The sequence below is a fragment of the Larimichthys crocea genome, chromosome XVIII (genome assembly GCF_000972845.2).
Source record: "Larimichthys crocea isolate SSNF chromosome XVIII, L_crocea_2.0, whole genome shotgun sequence".
NCBI lineage: Eukaryota > Metazoa > Chordata > Actinopteri > Sciaenidae > Larimichthys > Larimichthys crocea.
Genome location: NC_040028.1, coordinates 19,170,256 through 19,194,454, shown reverse-complemented (window position 1 = coordinate 19,194,454; position 24,199 = coordinate 19,170,256). Strand labels below are relative to the sequence as shown.

General features: G+C 44.6%; 1 protein-coding gene across 1 annotated transcript in view; it reads left to right on the top strand.

Annotated features, from left to right (window-relative positions):
* Positions 1–23,986, top strand: part of clybl (citrate lyase beta like) — a 56,510-nt gene extending 32,524 nt beyond the window's left edge. The window contains exons 2-8 of the mRNA XM_010734022.3: positions 572–785; positions 12,338–12,526; positions 17,036–17,137; positions 18,316–18,409; positions 19,141–19,308; positions 22,420–22,544; positions 23,567–23,986. Coding sequence (XP_010732324.2) covers positions 572–785; positions 12,338–12,526; positions 17,036–17,137; positions 18,316–18,409; positions 19,141–19,308; positions 22,420–22,544; positions 23,567–23,662 — 988 coding nt within the window. The 3' untranslated portion in view covers positions 23,663–23,986. The remainder of the gene's footprint in view (positions 1–571; positions 786–12,337; positions 12,527–17,035; positions 17,138–18,315; positions 18,410–19,140; positions 19,309–22,419; positions 22,545–23,566) is intronic.
* The last annotated feature ends 213 nt before the right edge of the window (positions 23,987–24,199 follow it).

The window sequence follows — 24,199 nt, the reverse complement described above, 5'->3', positions numbered from 1 at the left end:
TCTCTAAAAATCAAACGTTAAGAATCATCTATCTTCTTCTTAAACAATAAAAACAATAACACAGCTACACTCTGTTCCCCAAGCTTTGAGTTTTTCCATGACTCAGCTCCAGCCACTTCTCCCGACACCCCTGCTCATTCACTTTCTGCCCTGTCTACATATTCAGCAGTGTGGCAACATTAGCATATGAGTGGCTCAGTGTTTGGGTGAGTTTGTTCTCGACAAAGGGGAGCCAAAGCACAGGTCAACGTCTCTCATGCACATCAATAGACAGCTGAAGGGCAAACAGAACTCCCCAAAATGAAACGTTTCCAAACTTTCGCTCCGGTCCTAAAGGAAGGAAGGGAAGCCTCCTTCTGGATCCACATATAGAACATACACGCTGTAGATATTATGAAGATGAATGCAGCAACAACCTTTAATTATTCATTGCCCTTAGCCCTGTATTGGTGCTGTGTGTGTGTGCTCATGAGTAATGTATGCACCAGAGACATGCATTCATGATACTACTGTCTGTGTATGTGCGTGTATATGTCTGTGTGCTTATGTATGTATATATTTGTGTTGACAGGGAGAGTGGTCGGCTCCTGCCTGCAGCCTGGCAGTTGTGTACCGAAGCATGGCGTCATCACCATCACTCTGCAGGCCCCTCGCTGCGCTACATACCCCGCAGGGCGGTTCTCTACTGCCCCGGCAATGATGAGCGAAAATTGAGGAAACTAGCCTCGCTGGATGTTGACTGCGCCGTCTTGGACTGCGAGGACGGCGTAGCCCTCAGCAAAAAGGTGCATACATCCACAGATGAAATTCAGGCTTCTCGAGGAAGCACACAAACACACACACACACACACACACAGCTGTGTGATCCTGAATGATTTTAAATCCATCTCCCTCCTTCAGACAGGTGCTTGGTCTTAATCACTGAAAGGAAAACTACCTAAGGGAGATGTTTAAAACAAGCACATTTCACCCTATTATGATGGTATAAAGGCAGTGGTGCCCCCCTATCAGGGTCCTTTAAAACAAGGTGACCACGTCCCACTGGGCGAGCAGCGGGAAAGCACCAGATGCAGCAGGTTAAAAGCATTCTCCTCCCGCCCACACGACCTCCCCATTGGCCCTGCTGAACTGCCCATGAAATTGTGATTGGAGAGTGGGATAAAGAAGGGGCCCGGGTAAAAAGTTAACTAACAAAGGTTTTTAAGTCATGATAATAAAGATGATTGATATGGCTGGAGGCTGTTCCTGTAGTAGACAAAGACAATAAGATGATGGCCTGTGTGACTGACAGGTTAAAACTGTGACCCTGCATTGGAGTTGGTGGATGTCAGAGCTTCTGTCTTTATTATGTGTTTGAGAGGAATGCAGCCATTCAGGCTTGAGGAAGAACTCAGACGTCGGACTCTTGAGCTGTCGGCATGTGACAGGTCCACGTCTCTATCTTATTTCAACAAAAGTATCCTGCTCCCAACCCACTTATTTCTTTTATCAACCCACTCATTTCACATAGAACATTATTTCAGCCTTTTGAGTTTGCAGGGAACAGTTTTGAATTAGATGTGAGTCATTTTCCGGCCTTTTCTCTGTAATTAACTGGTGTGTTGTACACGTGGAGGGTAGCGTTGGGCCCTTGTTTATCCTCTTACAAATAAAGGGCAAAATGATATTAGCTGCAGGCCAGTTTCATTCTCTTAACTTGCACAGTTGTGTCCTTCAGCAGGTTTACTTCCTGAGAAGCGCTCTGAATAATGCATGTCGAAATTCCAACAATACATTCTGCAAAATGGAATTACACCACAGTCTTAAAAAAAACACCATGACTTTCTGCTTCTCTGATCCGGCATCAGGACATTTCATCCGTTTTTCATCCGTCCACGTTGGCTTTAAAAGAGTCTAAACTGTAACCTATTATGTGTTTGCTCAGGTCACACTGTGTAATATAAAAATGTAAGTCATTTACTCAATAACAAAATGCACCTTTCCTACTGGCACCCTTTCTTCGCTTCCCACACTCTCAGCTTCTTTCTCCACTGTGGCAATTGGAAATCCATGGGAGGGGGGTTTGTATGTATGTGTGTGTGTGTGTGTGTGTGTGTGTCGGATAGCAGCAGTACCGCTATGATATAGGTGTTTAAAAATTCAGTTCTTCAAAAGATTTCTTGTCTTTAATTCCTTTTTATTCCAGACACAAAGGGGATATTTACTTGAATTCAGCTGCTCTCGCTCTTGTCAAATTGAATTTGTCTGTATTTTTTTTTGTAAAAAGTCTGAGGAAATTGTATTTTAGTGTGGTCCTGTCAAGAGAGGCAGAATACGAAGCGTGGAAATGTATCCATGACCACTCGTGTACACAGCATGTTATATTACGTAACATGTAACCTCGATCCAAAGTGTCTTTTTACATTATAAGTTTTAAATTTATTCCAATTGTATTCAAAGATATGATGGATAACAAATAAGACGAGTCACACCGTGGTACTTTTCCTGATTTAAAGGAAGGAGTGCATACAGTACACACCAACATACAAACAATCAAAAATGGTTGAACTGAAAGTGACGTGACTGAGCTACAGTAGTTCTTATGGTGTGTGCAGTGTGTATTAGAGAGTTTATCATCTTAACTGTGACTGTGACCTACACAACAGCTCTGCACTTGAGCACTGCGAGCTCACTACGCTGCACGTGTAGACGTGGTGTAAAATCTGTGGGCACAGTTTTTTATACAGCACAGGCGCCTGGTCAAAATGGTGAGCGCGACCGAGCGCAGCATGTTGGTGCTTCAGCGGTTTAACTTCTCTCTAGGGATGTAACGATACAGTCAACTCACGACTCGATTCGGTTTACGATTTATTTATTTATTTTTTAATCAAAATGAGCTACAGACAAATTATGACCAAATAAAATTATTAATTAAAATATTTGTAGGAAAAAAAATCCTAGGTGCTTTCTTTACATAAACTCTCAAACAGTTTGTGTATTTCTCTTATAAAAAAGTGCAACTTAAACAACAAAACACATGACAGATATCTCCTTTCTTTAGAAACAATCTCGCAGTAAACTGGTGTAATGTGCAGTTTATGCTGCTGCATGTTGCGCGTGTTGCCGCTATATGTTTGCAGTTTCTTGCAATATTTACATGCTGTTTTGGTTTTGTCTGTCCATTTCTCACCGGCTGTGTATATAGGGAATCCAAAATGCTCCACACAGGTGATTTCAAACTGCTCGGTGCGTCCTCTGTTTCAAAGTTACTTTCTACCGTCGCCACGTCTTCCCTCGTTCTGTGCTCCGTACCTACGTAGTGACATAAGTCACGTGACTTGATGTCTGACGTTGAACAAATGAATCACCAGCCAGTGACTTTTTTCTTTTAAGATGACGTAACCTATTTCTAATTTTTTAAATAAAGAAAAAGAACATATCCTACTTCTCTCGCATTCGAAGAATCGCAACTAATTTTTTCTGTCAACACGCTGCGAATCGCATTTGTACCGATTTTTAATCGTGTCTTGATGCATCGTTACATCCCTACTTCTCTCCATACTAGTGATGTAGACGTGTACCCAAGGATCTCTGAAACCGTTTAAAAAGTTTCGGTGTCTCCTCGGACGAAAGCATCTGCCAAATAAATGAATGTAAAGATCTTTAGTGGCAGCGCTTCATGTGAATCTGATGCACATGTTGCTGAACTGAAAAGTTGAGATTGCACCTAACCTGCCTCCCATTGTATCAGATGAAGATCTGTTCTGGGACCAGCTGACTCATAAATAGATGAGATTCAGCTTTTTTCACCATTGTGAGTGTGTGTGTGTGTGTGTGTGTGTGTGTGTGTATGGACAATTTCTACACTGTGTACTGTAGCTTCCATTATATTCACCATGACGACCGCACAGTCGGCTTTTGTGTGTTTGCCAAGAGATGCCAGGCCTCGACAATGGTCTTGTAATGCATGTTTAGAGAGAATGGGAGCAAAAGCAGAGAGCGAGCTCGCTAAACGCCGTCCTGACGCACTGCTTTGGCGACTGCAGCAATGGGGTTAGGTGAAAATGCGAGGTTCGCTGGTGCACAGGATCGGCCTTAAAACGGGGATGCTGCCCACAACCACCGCTCTCTTATTATGTCTTCATTAATGTATTCTTTTCATTATCTCTCACCTTCACCTTAAAACGGTGAACGATATTCATGACAAAAAGGTACGCCATGAAGGTCAGTCTGTCCACCCCCCCCTCCCCTTGTAAATTGAAAATCCGGGAGTGCCTGCTTTAATTGCCTGCCGCTTTGACTCCAAAAAATGTCTGTGCTCCGTCCTGGCAGTGATGTTGGCTGCTTAAGAGGCAGAGAGATGAGAAAAAGGGAGTAAAGGGTATGAGCCACCCAGAGCTTGCTAACTGTCACCACAGACCCAGAGGGGAGAGAAGAAGGAGGAGGAGGAGGAGAGAGGGGAGGGAAGACAAGGCTGACTGCTCTAACACTCTTACACATATCATCATATCTGTATGATCAGTGGGGTGGAGGAAGAGGGAGGGTAGGTTGAAACCCCGGAGCGGAACTGACGGCTACACCTGTCCTCTCTCCTCCTCTCTCCCTCTCTGACTTGTTCTTTCATTGTCCCTCTCTCTCGCTCGTCTCCCCTTGCCAGGGTCCTCAGGGTTAAGATTGTTTATCTCTCTCTCTCGTGTTCTCCCTCTGTCTCTCAGTGCCCTATGGTCCACTATTCCTCCTGGTGTTTCTCTCCCTCTCTCTCTCTCTCTTCCCCACATGGGTCCCTCCATCCTCCCTGACTCCCCCCTGCCTCCCTGCCGTAGAGATTCTCTCCTAATCCCTGGAAGTTTGGAACTAATGAACTAACTGCTGAGCCGCTGCCACGGAGCTTGGTCCCAAACTATACTGTACTTCACACTCGATTTCCTCTCCAGATGGCATGGTGGCGCGGCCGACACAACGGGGAGCACCTCTATCGCACACCAGCACGCGCCCGCGAACGCACACAAGACACGCCGAACACGAAACGCGCACACACCCAGGCACGAGTGTGCACGTACACGCAGGCGTTCACACACTGATGCACACACAAAGCACATACACGACTTGTTACAGTCTGCAGCCTACTGTACATCAGCCGTACAGAAGCAGGACCACTTGTTAGTGTTTTTAAAAATGAGTTCATTCACTGTTTGTTCATCTGAACGTTTATAAACCATCTCGAATGTCTTCTCTCGATACTGATCAGCCCCGTCAGTGGCATTTATAGGGCTCATGTGGACCCTGAGAAACCCGCCACCCCTGCATTTTCCAGTTTTATGAGTACATGGACGTGATTACAGCCATCAAACATATAAAACATGCTGCAGTCACCATGTTTAATGATGCAGTGTTCGTATTTTTACTTTATTTGATGGTTGTTATGAGCAGAATTACAGGAATAAGAGAATCAGACGTAATTTGTGTAACTGCTGCTTGTAACAATAAGTACTAATAATTATTAATTACCAATCCATCTTCCATGTCATATTTAAAGGGGTAACCATGAGACCATAGAGCATCATGGATCTACATCCTGAGCAATGGTACCAGTATCATGCACCCCCTGTAGATTAACTCAGCGGTCCTCAACCTTTTGTCAACCATTGGACCGATTTCACATAAGATTATATTTTCACGGACTGGCCTTCAAGGTGTCGTGTGTAAATAAATATGTCAAAATAAAATGATGGGACGGCATAAAAACAAACTCAACATTACTCTGAATTAGTGGGAGCCATGCAGCTCGGTTCTCTGCAGCGAGCCTGGTCCGGCTCAGGGTAATGTGAGACAACAACAGTCTACTCCGTCATTTGTTTTTTTTACTCCTTTTTGTAGCTTTTTGGGGGTAACGTATCACATGACCGACACGGGTGCCTTGACATGTCTTGACATGTGTCAAAGGGGCACAGACTTATGTATCAGACTATTGTTCAAAATAATCTTTCTTTCGGATGCTGATAATAAATAAAATATATTTTTTCCTAAAATACTTCATACTTACTGTGCGGCCAGGTAGCAAATGACCCACGGACCGGTATCAGTCCAGTATCAGGGACTTTATTGACAAAAATGACATTCCCTGCTCATTAAAACTTCCATTTCTTTTACTCTTTGAGTGCCAATAAGTGAGGAACTGATGGCTGCTTGTATATTTGGTAGTGGTTCAATCTTAAAACAAACACTTTAACCTTCATGTCATGTCTCTGCGTGACACTGTTAGCCACCGGTTCAGAGACAGACCTTTGCGGTTGCAATAGACGGGGCACATCACAGAGAGGATGACATTATTACGGTCAATTACCTTTTTCTGCATGTAGCGCAGTCAATATATGTGCTATGTTCTATGCATGAACTGTGTCTGACACCAGAGATTTTCAACTTAACATAAATTATGCAGCCAACTGTCAACTGATACGTGACCTCAGTTCAATGCTCACTGTGTTATTCCAGAGGACACTGAAAGATCTGCTCTCCGTCTAAGTGGATTCAAATGACTAAACCCTTGACAGAAAGAGCTCCTGGGAAATAATGTTAGCCAGTTGAATCATGAATACTGAACATTTGTATTGAGTGTGTATTTACATCCGTGTGTATACATAATCTTGTGTGTGTGTGTGTGTGTGTGTGTGTGTTTTGTATACTTGACTCGGAGGACCCCGGAGACTTGAGAGAAACTCCCAGTCAGGCTGCCAAGACTCACAAACGGGATGTGAGCCGCTCAGCCAGAAAATAGACCCCGTCCCAGCCAGATCAGAAAGACCTTAATTCCAAACCTTACTGTCTGTCACAGTGCATGTGTGTGTGTGTGTTTGTGTGTGTGTTAAGTGTCATGTGTCAGGTATCGATTGGTGCAGGGCACATAGGAGAGTGATGACAGCGCTGCGATTAGCATTCGGACTGGAGAGGGCTTGTCTTGTTTTCACGGCACATAGAAAGTGGAGGGATTTAAAAGAATGAAAGTTTCAAAAAAATATATTCTCATGCGTGTCCTTTTTAGATACCAAATCACAGATCACATTTGAGCTTTCTCTGGTCTTTTGATTGTCTTTTTGAAGCGCAAACTCGCGCAGCAGCTCCAGATACCGCGGGTTAAGGGCACGGATTGAGGCCGAGCGAGGGAATCGGAAAGTGCTGAGACACGGAGAACAGAGAGGCCCCTCTTTCCCTCTCTCATTATCCTGTTACACTCTTGTGTTTTCACTGGCAGAGCCGTCGGCCGCACCGCTCTGCTGCTACGTGGGCCGCGCAACGCAAAACACTTGAAGAGTAACCCCAGTTGGAGGAGTGATGATGGAGAAGGCGACGAGAGGAGGGGAACATGAAAGAATGGGAGGAGGAGGAGGGACGGAGTGGAGCAGATGTTGGCGCATGAGGGGGGAAAAAATAAGCAATGCTATATCTCTTATTCCGAAGAAATTGACTTAATTTTAATCTTCCGTAGGAATGGGACGAGATGTTAAAGTAATCAGACCCCGGCTAGCTGTTTGAAACTGTTGTCAAATTATCCTGCTGCTAAAACAAATAACAGTTTAGACTGAAGGGAAGAGGGAAGATACGTTATTTATCCGAAATCGGATCAGTTTAGCACAGAAGTGATGTAAAGTGAGATGCAATGCAAATATAAAAAAATGAAGAACATGAACATTTAGTGTTGATCTGAAACTGCGTGTGCAGGCCTCCAAGACTCAGCCTGCTTCTCCGTCATTGGCCATTTGTTGTTGTTGTTGTTGTCATGCTGTTATTTGCATTTTTTCACATGTGGCCTCAAGACACATGTTTGCACTTTAGTTGTTGTGTTTTCACACCACCTTCACCTTATTAGCACCTCGGTCACACAAACTGATTAATGACACCAAGACGAGAAGGAATCCATCCCCACAAGGATGCTTCAGTCTCATTTGCCCCGCTTCAAGAACATTGTAGCAGATTTATACGCCACAATAGACTGCATGGAAACTGTTTCATTTCATTCATTCATCTTTACATAGATCACAGGCCACATTACTGTTCCTCGACGATGCAGCAGTGTCTAAACGCTGGTTTTATTTCATCATGCATCTTCTACGTATGCTAAATGTACCCACAGATGATCGTGTGTGTGTGTGTGTGCACCTTTAAAGATAAATGGGGAATGAAGATTATCATATTTATTGACCTGATTCAGTGAAGTCTTGACTCATGATAGCAGCGCGCACCTGGTCAGTAGCTATATTTAGCAGCCTAGATAGGAGTCGTGCTTGAGCACAGAGTCCTAAAATTATCACGTTTTAAGCCTGAAACATGGCTGAACCTGCACAGGAGAAATATTTGTGTTTGTTGCAGGTTATCTTTGACCTTGTGCAACATTTGCTGCCACTTCATCCCAGCCAGAGGTCATGTTGTTCTTTTTTCTTGCATGGTATTTATTCTCCCAATGCATCATTTCCTTCGCACAGTGCTGCATCAGAAGAGCTGTTATTATTCTGCCTAGTTTTTGGGAATACCTGACAGGCTCGTGACAGGCTCAGCACTCAGTAATGAAACAAGATGTGACTCACTTACATACCTTTTATAGTAAGCAGAGGCTTAAAACCAGTCATCAGTTTAACAGAAAGATAATCAGAGAGAGCTTAAGCATAATTAGTCCAGTGTCAGTTGTTGGGAGTTGTCTGAAGTGACATTATTGGAGAAGACGGCTGTACTGGGAGATGCAAATGAGACAAATCATTAGGAAACAAACTGATGCATAATCACAATGAACAAACTCTGCAAATTATTTTAATTATGCCGAGATTACATATCGTGTAAAGATGCTGACTGATGAGCCTTCTCCATTTTTCCTACGAAATGGATACATAGCCTTGGGAATTAAACCCCCCCCCCCTCCAAAGAAAACAAGCAATGCAGCTTATAATGAACTGTAACCAAAGAGCCACAATGAGATCTTTTCATGGCTAATTAAAGTGAATAAATGGTGCGTAATAACTAGCAGTTTTTTTCCACCTCAGGCTGTCAGTTTTGACCAACAACGACAAGCAGCTTTCACGATTTACAAATCCCTCCTTCTCTCTAGCCCGCTAGTTATGTCTTGTTGTCTGCCCTGACAGAATAACGGATAACACGGTGCGCCTCCAACTGACAAGAGTGAAGGCCCGGCTCTCTTTCTGCTACGTCTCAGTTATCAACGAAGAGCCCGAATTAGTCAGTCATCTCTCTCCGGCTTTTCCGGAGAGCGGCGTGTCACTTGTCAAAACCCATCCATGACGACTTGAAACCTGCTCACACACACACACACACACGCTGACAAAGACTGACGAACAAACAGTGTAGACAGTCACACTTCAGGCAGCCTGCACCTGAGATGGTCTACAGCTCATTTTAAATGGCATCGCGAGTTGCACAGTGGGACTCAAAACGCCAGCTCTCAGACACAACAGCTCATTGTGACTCATGATTTCCCACATTCCACACAAAAAACCATGCATATATATTCTCAGCGCTCAGTCTGTTGGAAGGCACGGTCAGTGATGTGCATAAGTCGTTTTTTGAGAATGCAAATTATCCTAATTTATGCCAATTGGTTCATATTTTGCTGTTGACGCTGCAACACGATTTTTAGAAAGTGATTCTACCTCTCCTTATACATTTTCTAATACACATCATATCACTGAGAACTTTTTTTTCCCCTCTCACGTCAATCCAGTATATACAGTAACTATCACTGCACTGAGATCTAATTCAAACTGAATGAAGGGACAGACAGAGTGAGTCTGTCCAGAGGCGATGTTTGACGCTGTTTGTTTCAAGCCGCATGACGGCATGGCTGGACATCCATGATCTGATGCCGGACAGGAAGGTGGTCCCGCTACAGACCCCGTACACACATCAGTTTGGACGCTCCAGTCTGACGTGGTGTCTACAATCAGTGGCCATGCTGCGTCACGTATACACAGCGCTCTGTAGGATCCCGAGCGCCAAGGCTCAGGCTGCGTGTTAAGGAGCTGACCTCTCTCTCCGGAAGGTCAGCCTCTCTGCACTTGAAAAGCTTCTCGTGTGCATCTTACGCGTTTTCGTCGGGGCCCTGCCCGCCTGGCCGACTTGCTCGCCCGCCCGCCTGCCTGCCTCGTGTGTCAGCTTCTAATGATGAGGATGATGGAGGGGAATCAAAGAGGAGATGGAGCTGACGTCGGGGCGAGATCTCCATGGGACACCAGGTGATTGGGGAGGGAGCTTTGAAGCAACTTGTTGGATGGCTGTCCATTAATGTAAAATATCTCCTTTTTCAAAGGGCTTTATTCAAGCTCGGAGTAGCGGAGCCCATAGGGGTCAAGGTGTCTGGCAGAATAATCTCTCTCTCACTTTAGAAGGAAAGCGAGATAAAAGCAAGGTTTGCGCACGGTGACCAGGCCATCTCCATCAGCCATTCCTGGCGTCGTGGTTTCAGAAATACCATCGCAAAAGGAGACAATCCTTGCAGTGAGCTGTCTCCGGTTACATTAAAAGAATTTTATACATGCGGGCTGCCAGTATATCAGGCTGCAGTTGGAGTCTATTTGATCCGTGAATGTTATAAACTATGCTTTTTGATCATTTCTGGATGGCTATTTATTTAGTTTGGTCAGGGATCAACGTGACTCTTGGCGTAAGAGGCAACCGGCAATTTTCACAGATCAATTTTCTCCAGTCACCGTGAACTGGGGGAGGGACAGACCGAATTTTATCCACCAAGTAGCAGGTTTATGAAGAGTGAATTATGGCTGTGTAAATCGCTCTATCCGTTTTAAGTTACCACGATACGGTTACGGGTCTACGTTGGCTCATGAGAGCGGCAGTGAAGGGAGGTGGTTCCTAGCAAAACCTGAGTCCGAGTCAAAGATCACAGAGCGCTCGTCATATGGTGTGACAATCCCTCTTGTCTCATTCAATGAGGCAAAAGGCAGACACAGATGACACGCAGCAGCCCAGCCCGCTCGTGACCCCTATTAAATCCGAGCAAATCTTTGATATGTACTTTGATACCATATTTTATTGATACTGGAGGGGTGTCCGTAATATCAAGTACAGTTCTGCATTCCAGGAGATCAGAGCGAAGGCTGTTATGTCTCAGAAGCTGTCCCGTGACCCCTTTTGAGGGGTCCCCATACGCTCTCATACAACTGAACCGAGGTTGACTCTGGTCCACTTTAGTTTTTACAAGAGAGTGTGATGTATGGGCTCTCTGTGTTATATCTGTCTGCGGTTTCTCTTTCATGCGCTCTTCAGTGATCTGTCCACAGAAGATCAGCCCATGTAGATGATGTTTTGTTGTTGTTGTTGTTGTTGCAGTGTGTCCAAAACCTTTAGCATCATCGAGTTTGAAGCTCCGTGATGCCACATTTCGATGCCCTCCATCGATGTTTTATTTAATGACTCATCTGCTTCTCAGCCCGTAATCTGTATTTTTTTCTTTTGAGATGAATGTGACGTGATCCCAATTTGAACATCTCTACAACACACACACACACACACACACACACACACACACACACACACACACACACACACACACAAGCACTCAAAGGCTCCAGCCTCTGATCTGACCTGACAACTCCTAAGCTACCGTTTCCTCATGCTGCTTAACTCAGACCACATTTCTTCCAGAGAGCCTCTCTCTCTCTCTCTCTCTCTCTCTCTCTCTCTCTCTCTCTCCTCCTCACTTGCCGGACTTCTCTCTCCCCATTCCATCCCTCTCTCTTTCTCTCTCCGTTCTCCAAGCCCAGCATCTGGTTTGAATATAGCGGCGTGCGCTACTGTGTTACTGATAGAAGTTGGGACCGTGGGCTTCTCTTTGATTTTTTTTTTTTCTTCTCTCCATCCTCCTCATCTCTCTTCCTGCTCGCCTCATACAATGGCTGCATTGAGAGAACAAAGTTGAGCGTGCGCCGTGCAGCCTAGTTTTGTTGATTTGTGTGTGAAGATGAACTGCGGTCGAGGGAAAGTGCAGATGTGCTGTTATTTTGTGCAAACGTTTCATCTTGATATCATTTCTTTCCAGACTGATGTGTGCTTTGTCAATTGCCCGCTTTTGATCACACATCATTCGTGCCCACAACGTGATGTTTATTTTCACGATCATGTTTAATGGTCAATATCATTTAGATTTCCTTGAAGGAAATTGGACTTTTACTGCATTCTTCAACAATTAATGAATCTATTTTTTGATGAATGTTGAATAAATCAGTTCTCACCCTTTCGTCGTGTATTTTTGGTTTGTCATCTCTCATAGTAACTATGCTTGCTTTCAAAATGAAGTGACTCTGACCAAACATTATTATCTGTCTGTGTTTGTCTGCTGCAGACAGAGGCGAGGGAGACCATTCCTCGGATGTTAGCCGAACTGGACCTGGGTCGGACAGAGAAGTGCGTGAGGGTGAACTCTGTGTCCAGCGGCTTAGCCGAGGCTGACCTGCAGGTCGTCCTGCAGGCTGAGGTTCTCCCGCCTGCCATCATGTTGCCCAAAGTGGAGGACGTACAGGAGGTGCAGTGGGTAAGTGCGTCTGTGGTATGTTTGAGAGTTTATTTCAGAACCACTTCCTACAAACACAAACAAACAAAACACAAAACTAAATAAGACTTAAAATACCCATGACATTTCTCTCCTTCACCTCTGGGTGTCTTAGAAAACACAGTGGTGCTTCTCCACAAAGTCATAAAGTAAGAGGAAACCACGGGAATCTTCAAAGCAATCATAACAAACTTTTCCATTTCCCAGTTTAAAAAAAAAAAAAAAAAAAAGAAGTGGGAATCGATCCCTGCGGCAGGACTCGGGGACAGACGGAGTGTTTTTCTTGGCTGCCGCTCAAGAAACGGATGACATTTCTTCGGATTACCTTCAGAAGCCCCCGATAGCTTTCTGTAACAACACAACGGTGCCTTCTGCCACTGCTGAACTTACCGGAGGCCGCCTTGAAAACGGTGTCGTGTTGTGGCTGAGAATTAATTTATTCAAACTCAAAGCATTCGCCCAGACAGGTATAACCAATGAAGACATGCCACAGACCTGTGTCACGCTCACTTATTCGTGCACACCTTTTTGAATATTTAATTTTGACTATTTAAAATGTATTTTAACCGGACGCAGAGTTTGCAAAGTTGAAAGGTTAGAATATCTTCCCAGTGTTGAGGTTCTGTGAGGAAGAATCTCTCCACAAACGTCAGATATGGCTTTTGCTCTCTTAAAATGATTATTAATAATTTAAATCCATCAAATAGCTCTCAAATACTTTTGAAATGATCGCCCACTAATATTGTTCCCAAATTTTTTTTGTCTTATAAATTAACTTTAGCAATTTGTCCCCACTAGCCGGGCGTGTGCTCTAGTTAAGAGGCCTTTGTCTGGGCTCGGCCGTCCCTCTGGCTTTCTATAAAGGGGCGCTGTACGGATGTCAGGTCCCCAAAGGTCAGGAGACAGTGACATCATTAATGCGGGCCTTTCTGATCAGCTCCATATGGTTCACTTACCAGGAGGAAGCAGGTTACTGTCTGCCTCCTTCACCGGTCGTGTCTGAATGCAGTTCAAAGGTGCTTTATTGATGTTCAACTCAAAAGGAATTTTCATTTCTTGTCTCTCTCTGCACAAACTTTCACGCTTTAGCTGAACATCTTTGACTTTTAGAAGCTTTGCTGGTGTGTCGAGCTGCAAACCGGGTTTGGTGATTAACCAATTAAGATTTGTTAAGAGGAGAAAGAGAGGTAATCAGTTGTGAGAGGTGGGTGTCTTGTCTGGCTTTTCCCCTCAGTGTTACTGTGCACACACACACACATGCATACAAGGTCTTGGGGCAGGAGCAGGAAGTTTTTAACTAGTGGTTTTAATTAGAACACATCTATTTCCTGCTGCCTTTTCTTTCTTCCAAGTATAATTGCTGACAGGTGTTCTCTCCCTCAGCAGCTCAGCCGTTCTCTCCCTTTGCTACTTTACCTCACTTAACAAGAAAGTCTGCATTAATTTCTTCTTTTAAATAACATTCACTGTTATTATTATTATCATGATTATTATCATTATGATGCTGAAAAGCACGTTGAAAGCTGAAAAATGCAGATAATTGCCCGATTCATGTATTTTTTTTCCTTCTTCTTCTGGATACTAAAAGCTTTGTTGCGTTAAAAACACTCTGAGTGCGCCGTGAATTTGATTTACAGTGCGTTTGTCACCGGTGTGTGTCTGCATCAGCAGGTGCATGCGTCCAGTCAAGTCTGGAGCTCCGGATGGGACGTGGATTCGCTCACGTGCGTTCGCCTGATTTCATCTAACTTCTTATTTTTTTTAAAAACCTGCGTCCTCTCCACACAGGCTCGTCTGCGTGTGCCTTCACGTGTCCGTGTTGGAAGCAGTAAATCCCTCACTTGTTTATTTTTCTCCTCTTTTTTAAAAAAATTGATATTAGCACAGGAACCTCCAGACTGATTTGTCGCTAAAAGATGGACTTGCTTGTTTCCCTTTGTGTGGAAATCTTTAGCTCTGCCTTCCTCCTCTTCCCCCAGCCCTTGTGTGACTGACAGGCCTTATTGGGCTATAACAGGCGTAACTCCCTCCCTTTGTCTGAGGACAATTCTCACACAGATTCGGAGCCGTGTGCATTCTTTGCCCACCACACTATTTGGTGTGTGCACTGGGACCGAAAGAATCGCACCCTGTCCCGCTCCTCCTCCTCTACTCCTCCTCCTGTCCCCTCCCCTTCATCCCTTTCTCCGCTTCCCCTCTGTGAAATGAACACTTCAGCAGGCCGGAAACATTTAATCTGGCCCCCTTTTGAAGAAAATTAATTGAAACTTGTCCCACTATAGCCTCCTTTCTCCTAGCTCCATCTCTCCTTTCTTCTCTTTTCATGATTGGGTGGCAAAACTGTCAGAGGGCTTGTTTGTAGCGTGGCTTTCAATGGCAGGAAGAGGTGTTATTTCTTCCTCTTTTTTTTTTTTTTTAATTCAGTAGTGAATAACATCTTAAAGGGTCCTAGTTTTGAGAGCCATTGACAGCTAATGGGTGCTGTACGCGCCAGAGGAGCAATGACGGAGCACTATAGCACCTCTTATGCAGTGTGAATCAGGCCCTCGAAGTGTAATAATGGCTGAAGAGGAGAATACAGCAGAAGGACAGAAACATGTAATCAGAGAGGCTTGGCGGCTCTTTATCCGGCCGTTTGTTTTCCTCCTGCAGGATCCAAACGGGCCCGCGCCGCTCGCCGCTCGCCGCAGCCTTGTTAGTGTTTGCCTGGCACGGTGTCGCGGTGGTAATCTCTGTGTGTAATATCAGCTAGGTTTCCCCCCACAACAGGGCCACATCTATCCAGTTTCCTCTGTCACAGAAATAGGTTTATCTACACCCTCTTTTCACACTCCCTCTCGGACCTCCCACCCCACCCCTTCCTGTGTTTGCGAAGGAGGGGGGGATATTATGCTAAGCCCCCAGCGTTAGTTTTTATGTTGCCATAGCAGCCTTGCTCCCACAGGGTTGTGACCTCAGATGATTACAGTACAAAGCCTATTGGGTCTTGAAAACCTCTTTGAAGATGAAAAGTCTTTGATGGTTTGTATTTATGCAAATCTCTCAGATATGATTTATCCAACTGAGATTGAATAGAGAGATGATTAAAATTACCCCTATTTTTTTTTTTTTTTTTTTTTTTTTTTTTTTGAAATCTTTCAACGGAGGGCCCGCTCTTTCAGAACAGGAGTGGTGAGTGTGAGCGCGGGGGAGATTTTTTTTTTTCCTCTTCATTTAGAAAAATAGCAGCGCTGTACCTGAGGTTATTTATATCTGTCGTTTTCCTGGTGTGTCAAAGAGGGAGTGAGTAAAAGGAGAGGAAGGGGGGACATGGAGTTAGACATTTCTACTCTGAGCTTTTGCGCCCTCTTTTTTTTTTTCTTCCTCTTCTTTTTTTTCTGACTGGCTTTGAAAGGAAATATCTGACGGAGGGGGCTTTTGTGTGTTTCCAGATGATAGATTTTGGAATTTGGGCTACCCCACTGGCAGTCCAGGGCTAGCTGTGAACTGGTCTGTTGGAAAAAAATTGAAATGCTTTGGTCTTCAAAGAATTAAACTTGGTTTTAAAGCCCTACTTAGGTGAGCTTGCATATTAGCAGGAGTCGTGCAGAATAAAGGCCTCAGCAAAGTGTCACATCACACTCTGATTGTTGCTTCAGTCTCCCTGCACCCTGCCACGGAGGGGGCGACGCAGGACAGAATAATGTAGGAGTAAAACACACTCAAAGACATCCCCAAATCTGGTTTCTTCTCTCCTTTTTTCCTGTATTTTGTTTCTTCTCTGGTTCTTCTCGCCGTGTTTATGCATGTGCTCGCGCATTTACATGCGTGCGTGATCTCAGGGGAGCTGCAGTCGTGCACGGCCTTGTGAAAGAAGGTAGAGCAGAAGACTTCAGACGACGAGGGGAACCCTGGTGATAATGTAAAATATTTCATTTCACCCGCTTTTGTTGCCGCTCTCCTGTGCTCACTCTCTCCGTTATTTGAACCCTCATAGATGTGCTTCTGAATAGGGACTGAAATGGGAACGGCGTAGGTAATAAAGGTGTCAAGATTCGTATCAAAAGTGAGCTTTGCACGTTAAGATTTCTTTCTTCTCGTCTCCGTCTGTCTTACCCCACTGTGGATGTGCAAAGATGTGTCATATCATTTATGTATTTTTTTTTCTCTTCCAGTTTTAAATTCACTCTGACACTCTTGTATCTCGCTATGAGTTTCCTGATTTTCATACTCGCATAATAAGTCCACTGAGGGTGGCAGAAGAGCAGGACCAGAAACACAGTCCAGCAGAACGTGACGTGTCCTTTTTAATATTATCTGTGCATATTAGTGCACAGTGTCAGCTGCAGAGGATGTATGCACTCCAACAAAGCACAAACATCTGATGAATGCGATGACTCTGATTGTACAAAGCGGCGCGAGCACAAATGAATTCATTGTGATTGGAGTTTTATTGTTTTCTATCTGCACAAACAGTGGGTGTTGTTAATGAGATTGTCCCCGTGTGTTTAGTTCGTTGACAGGTTTCAGCACAACTTGAAAGGACGGCCACTGACAGAACCCGTTCGCCTGGTCACCTTTGTGGAAACCGCTGTGGGCCTGCTCAATTTTAAGGTAAATTACAAACAAACCCTCCTAAAAGAAAAAAAAAACTGCCTGCGTAAGACATTTTGCTGTTTGTCCATTGTTCACTTTAGATTAAAGACTGTGTCAGCGAGCTGAGCGCTCCACGTGTCCAGAATGAAAGGGATTCAAAGCTTTCGGACAGTCTCTCTCAAAACGAGCCTTTTGAGCCTTTTCCTTTTTTTTCCTTTGGTTTTCTGTCTGTGTGCGTCTCTGTCTGTCCCTCTCCAGACACGCTGATATTTTTTTAATTAGAACAGTTTTAATATCATCATAGTGGAAAAGTTCTTAATGATATTTTGGCAAGCATCAAAGCAGTTTCTGTTTTACTACAGCACGACCTTCAGCTGCATGGGGAAAAGGGCATGGATTTGGGCATTTGGGGGAGAAACAAGCTGTCCTTCCTCCTTTTGATTCGTCTTTTACTTCTCCACTCGAATTCTGCGACTGTTTGTGGTGTGTGTTGTGTTGGCAGGAGGTGCCTCTGTGTGCTTTCTTGAGAACACCCTGTATCTTTGCCCAGACTGAACCCCTGGTTACACGCAGGGAGAAAAAAAAAAAAAATCACTGTAGCACAGCTAGTGGTGAAATTAATTTGGAGGCACACAAAAGCCGGAGTCACGTTCTATTGTTTCACGCCCTTCACCACAGACGATCACATTCCAGATTTTTTAAATTTATTTATTTAACTTTCTTTATTTGCTGATAATCGTGCCCTGTAGTTTTATCTTAACGCCATGGGTTGTTGTTGTTGTTGTTTGACTCGTCTTTCAATACTTCTCTTTAAAAACACGTCCTGCAAACTTGTCTTTCTTTTTCATTTAACAAGATTAACATGCATCGGTGATTACTATTAAAAAGTAGAACTCGTAAAGTAAAATACAATCTGTACAAGCTAAACTAGGCTTGTGCTGCTTCACACAAACTTTCCTCCTTCGGCCCTGAAAACGACGGTGGCATATTTATTGGGCTTGTACATTAGTATCAGTCTTCATGGAAAGGAAGCTGGAATTTGCATATTTGTTAGAGAGTTCAGAAATCCAGATTATTTATTATACTGACAAAATATCGCAGTATAATTAGATTTACACTGACATATTGACAGAAATGCTGCTAACGTTTCTCTTCCTTTTGCATCTGTGTTTTTCTTTATATAAATTCTCCTGCAGGCGGTGTGTGAGGAAATCCGTCGACTTGCTCCCAAGGCCGGTCTTCACCACGACGGCGTTGTGTTTGGCTCCGATGACTTCTGCGCCAGCATAGGTAGCTTTTACACCTTACTGCTCGACTTTCTCGCTCTCGTTGGTCACAAATGTGCCGTTCTTTCTGAGTGGAGAACATTATTTTATACCGAATGGTAAAAGTATGTCTGGCAGGTCTGTTTTTAAACAAAAGACTGTGGGAGAAGTGGTTAATGATACAGCATTTTATGGGAATAAGAGATGACTTGTGGACGTGGGATGTGTGAGTGATGGTACGAAATGAGGTGTACTGATATACAGAAATAATGAATATGGAGGCGAGGACTCATTTCCTCTATGAGGTGCATTATTTTCTATATCGGTACACATCAGAGTGAATGATTACAGAAAGCGTATGGCCACTTACCACACGTGGAAAAAGGGAGGGAGTGTTTAAATTTCAGTTTTTCTGTCTGTGATATCTATTTTCGGTTTAACCCGTGGTTAGTTCCCCTCTCTCATCTCTCATTTGAATCTAGTGGAGCCACTTAGAAACAAGTGTTTTATTCTTATTATGACATAACAGTGAACTAGATTTATCAACTAATATGCTGATAAACAAAGAAATATTCAAACGCCAAGTTTGACTGTGTAGTTTCGTACCAAACACTCCATCACAGAAGAAGAAGCAGGCTTCATCACCTTCACCATCCGACCTTCTCCGCTGCTCTTCTTTCCTTACTTATCTGCCCGCCTCCCTCTGAAATCTTATCTGACCGACACGATGCATGCATGTGTGTGTGTGTTCTCTAGGTGCCACGCGGACCAAAGATGCCAAGGAGCTCCTTTACGCGAGGCAGAAGGTGGTTGTGACCACCAAAGCGTTTGGCCTGCAGGCTATTGACCTGGTCTACATTGACTACAAAGATGTGGAGGGGCTGAGGCGACAGGCCAGAGAGGGAGCTCTCATGGGCTTCACAGGTAAAGATTTGTGCACTTCACAGCAGTCGCTCTGTATTTGCATCCTCACTTCTCGTCCCTGCTGCACATCAACAGACTTCCCTCAACTTCCTGTTGCAAGCTGCATTCAGACACTGCAGGTTTCAGCCATTACTCGTCTCCTGTTACCGTCCTGTGAACGTTTCCGGCCTCAGAATAACCAAATCTGTTGTTTCAGTACAGTCTTTGTCCCTTTTTAAGCACTTAAGGTGCTGCTGAAGTGAATCACGAACAACGCTCCTCTCCTTAAACGCTCGCCTGACATTTGTGTTGTGCCCACCTCAGTCTGCGCATGCATGTGTGCGTGCGTGCATACCTGCTCGTGTGATAAAAGGGTGTTATTAGCAAAGAGTGATAGCGTCTACTTTAACGGCGCTGTGTGTGTCTGTAGCCAGGCAACGCTTCCAGAATGTGTGTGTGTGTGCGTCTGTGCCCTGCAGACTGGATGTAACAGACCACAGAAGGCAGGACAGCCTGTTCCAAAGTGAATATTCTAGTCATTCTTCCTTCACTGCAGCAAATATATTTATTCGATTGACTGATTTTTAAAAAAATCTGACTGCGGTCTGAGTCTACATAAACTGTGAGGGGGCATTTTTTATTCGCTGTGTTGCAACGTTGAGATCGGTGAACAGAGCAGAACGTCGTCAGCAATTAGTCAGCTCTTTTCACACAGGAAAAGAAATAGGGGGGGGGGCACTTGACACTTTCTATGCACGCTCTCCATGCAGCCCAGGCCTCCACACACACGTTTCCTACACTTCACGTCAACAGATCATCTTGTAGGAGTCGCTTCTTCTTGCCGTTTCATAGAGCAACTTATTTTCCAGATGACCTCATTTTCCACCTCGATTCTGTCGTGCTGCGGCTTCATGTGTTGTGTGTATGTGTGTGTGTGCATGGCTGCATGTTTACACTGATGGATTTGTCTCTTTGCAGCTCTACAATCGAGTATTTCCACACAGGTTGCATAACAAAGCTTCCAAAGCTTTTAATTGTTTTAATAGAAATTCATAAAAGAAAGCTCAAGGTGTCGTCCACACGAGGTAACCGACTGTTTATGAAATAAATGCTTTGATTTGACATGGAACAAAACCATTCAAAGCACTGGATTAGTGGCTTACAAGCCATGGGCACTTTGTATAATCTTAGTTAGTAGCTATTACTGGCCCGAGTGTGCTTAAGTAATAATACGGTGCAGCCAAAAGCCTCTACCTGTGCAGTAATTGACCTTGGCAGCACCTAAGCCGCATACAGCACCCATTAGCACAGAACACGCGATGCTTCTCGCTGGTAAACAGAACAGTGTGAAGGCAAAAGTCTGCAGAAGCTTGACGAGTATCAAATGTGTCTTGGGGAAGAAGGTTGTTTTATTTTAAATCGTGCTTCTTGTTTTATGTGTCGTAAACTACGCGCCGCCGCTGAGACTCAACGATCCTTCTAAAAATGTTTGCCTCCCCAGAAATAGAAACCGCTGCCATAAAATTCTCTGCTTTCTTCAGGGACCACATTTCACTTCCATCCCCGGGACCCTGCCCATCATTCGCCTGAGAGCACTTTGCTAAATAGCAATCCTCCAATGAGATGCCAGCACCACATGGCAGGTCGGGATTGGCTGGAGGGCATGAATGATGCATTTTAGGAGAACCAATGGGTTGTAACTGAGGGCACCTGAGTCACCCTGTCTGTTTCTTCGCTCTGTCATTCGCCTGTTGTCCTACACACACACACACACACACACACACACACACACACAAAGAGACACCCTCTTTGAGTATTATTAAAGCTGCCAATTTCAATGTGGAAACACGCTCCTGTCTTCAGCCCACAAGTAAAACAGGTGGCAGAGGAGGGAGTACACACTCCTCTTGCCTCAATCCTCCTAGAGTGTGACATGCGTGCACATACCACACACACACACACACACACACACACACACACACACACACTTATGGGTTTTTGCAACAAAACAGATTCACAATATTCACAAAGGACTCTCGTACACGTCTTCAGCGTCAGCTCTGGGGATTCCTCAAACTCCAACACACACACACACACACACACACTCACAGCGACACACATTTTGTAGTACGCACTCTTCCCTCAAAGTATCTATTAATCAAAAATCACAAGCTGAATGAATTTCGCTCTCTCATCAGTAATTGTTGGAGCCTTCAGCTGCAGTGTGTTGATTGTGTAACTGCTGTGTGTGTGTGTGTGTGTGTGTGTGTGTGTGTGTTTCTTCTGAGGTTAACTGGGGTGAGCGGAGCTGGATGAAGGGAGTCGGTTCTCTCCTCCTCCTCCTTGTTCCTCCTCCTGTCCTCTCCTCCTCTCCTCCTCTCTCCTGGGCAAATTTTTTTCCTCTTTTTTTTTTTTGCCCGCCCGCTCGGCCACCTTGAAGGATTTGTTGTCGGCGACAGAGCTAAGCCCTAAAGTGTCGAGTTCCTGCTGGCTGCCGCTGAGCTGTCGTTCTCACCGAGACGTTTCATAACCTTAACTTATCGCTACAAGTTTGATCTGCAAATGTACACGGGATTATGTCTGCGGCGTTAGCCCACATTTAACTGAGAGGGAGGGTGTGTGTGTGTGTGTGAGGGGCTGGTGGGTGAGGATTGTGTCTGACAGAGACTTAACTCCATGTTAGGCTTGTGTTTCAGTTGCATAGAAGATGTAGTGGTTGCTTCTGAAAGGTGTGCGGCGAGGATTTCTTTCTTTATGTCACCAGTTCAATGACAGAAAATGTCTTTTTATCTTCAGTGAGATTTTATTTGTCAATTTGAAATAAAAGACTCGACTGTGTGTGTGTGTGTGTCTACTGAGGCTCTGACAGGTTGTTCTGTCATCACCTGTGTGTTGTTCTGGATGAGTCTTGTCCCATTCAGACACTTGATGTCCTTCATGATGCCGAGCGTCCTCTGGTCATGTGTTTGCCATGTTGTCGTCCTCTCACAGGAGCAGCACCAGTTACAAACCCTCCCAATTCTCACTTCTGTTTGTTTGTCTGTTTGCTGTTGAATTTAATTTCATTTGTAACCGCAGATAGCCTGCTGTTGTAATCGGCATATTTCACTTTTCTTTCTTGTTCCTGTGCAGGTAAGCAGGTTATCCACCCGGGGCAGATCCAGGCTGTGCAGGAGGAGTTCTCCCCCAGTCCAGAGAGGGTCGAGTGGGCCAAAGAGCTCATTGCTGCTTTTGACCAACACCAGAAGGAGGGAAAGGTAACTCCAACACTCTCTGCTGCAGATGATTTTAATCTTTCATTCGCATGTTTCCGTCTAAAGATGCCGACCGTAGTTGCTCTTTGCTGAGACAATTAATGGTTCGGACTAAGAAGGAGGTGTCAAAATATATAACTTCAAAGATGCTAGAAGTCAGTCGTGTATGCAGATGAACACAGGCCCAGTTCAAAGGTGTACTGACTTTACAAAACAGTATTTTTTTTTTATGAATCCTTCCTCAAACATGACACATCGTCTGTCGTCTCTGCTGTCCACCATTTGTGTGTCCTCTCACACACTTCTGTAGTTCCAGAGAATACATACTGTACACCCCTGGGTGACTCTCAGAGACTGTGTGTGTGTGTGTGTGTGTGTGGAGGGGAGGGGGGGGGACAATTAAGTGTACAATATTATTGTTCCTAATTTAGTGCATGGTTGGATCCTGTGTGCTGCGCTCTGTGGGCTATCTGCTGAGGTAATACACAATCTGCCCACACCTCTCTCCCTGCCAGGGCTGCTCCTACTAAGCATCGCCCGAGGGATTCATATCCTACCCATCCCTCTGCCTTAGAGTGTGTGTGTGTGTGTGTGTGTGTGTGTGTGTGTGTGTGTGTAAGGGTTTGAGCCTCGAGCAGGGTCAATCCCTTTGTCTTACAGCACGACAGGTGCTTGTTTTTAATAATTCTCACCTTCAGCTAGTGCTGCATTTTTTTTTTCTTGCTCGAGTTTTCTCTGATCTTTTCGAGTGGTAATTTATTTTAGAGGATTTTTTTTTTTTTCACACATTTTCTTTCCAGAGTTGCATTTTCTTGTTTGCTGTAATTAACGACTTTACTGTATGTAGCATCAACAAATCTTTATGCACGCACAGAATCGGTGTTATGTTCTGATCTCGTGAAGTGCGCATGTTGTGTTTTTCCGTACAGTAATCTACTTCCTGCGTCTGTGACGTTTACCGTGCATGTCTGGTCTTAACGTTTCTCTCTTCTGCTCTCACCTCTCTGTTGTGACCCTTTGCTCAGGGCGCGTTCACCTTCCGCGGCAGCATGATTGACATGCCCTCGGTGAAGCAGGCGCAGAACATCATAACTCTCTCCGTTGTGGTGCCAGAGAAATAACACGAGCGGTTTGAGAAGAACCTGGAGGAGCCATACAACAAAATCCTTACGGGGGGGCGGGGAGGTCAAAGGAGGCTGGAAATGTTTATGCAGCTTATGGAGCATGTTGCCTGACATGAGTGGACATTGTGGTTTTAAGTTTTTCATTGTTAAAATGTTTTGATTGTTTAAAATATCCCTCCAGACATTTGTGTGAAATCTGCAGCAGCAGCAGATATCTGCATCTTTGAGCCGGAGCGTCCGGGATTGTTGCACCGTGTGGGTACTTTCTTGGCACACTCTGCACAGTGCATGTGCGCCTGTGCTTCCCAATCTCTCCTAGGTCATGATCCACTGTTGTGGATCTATTCATTAGGCCCCACAGCCCTTCCAGTCAGGCCTCAGCCCCCCTGCCCACAGGGCCTGACTCTCCAACATCAAAGTCCTGCTCGCTTTAAAAAACACAACAACACACAGATGGAAGTGTGTAAACTCACGATTTAGCTTTTTGTGTGTGTGTCAGCCTCCTTAGTAAAGACATGCAGCTCGCTCGCTGGC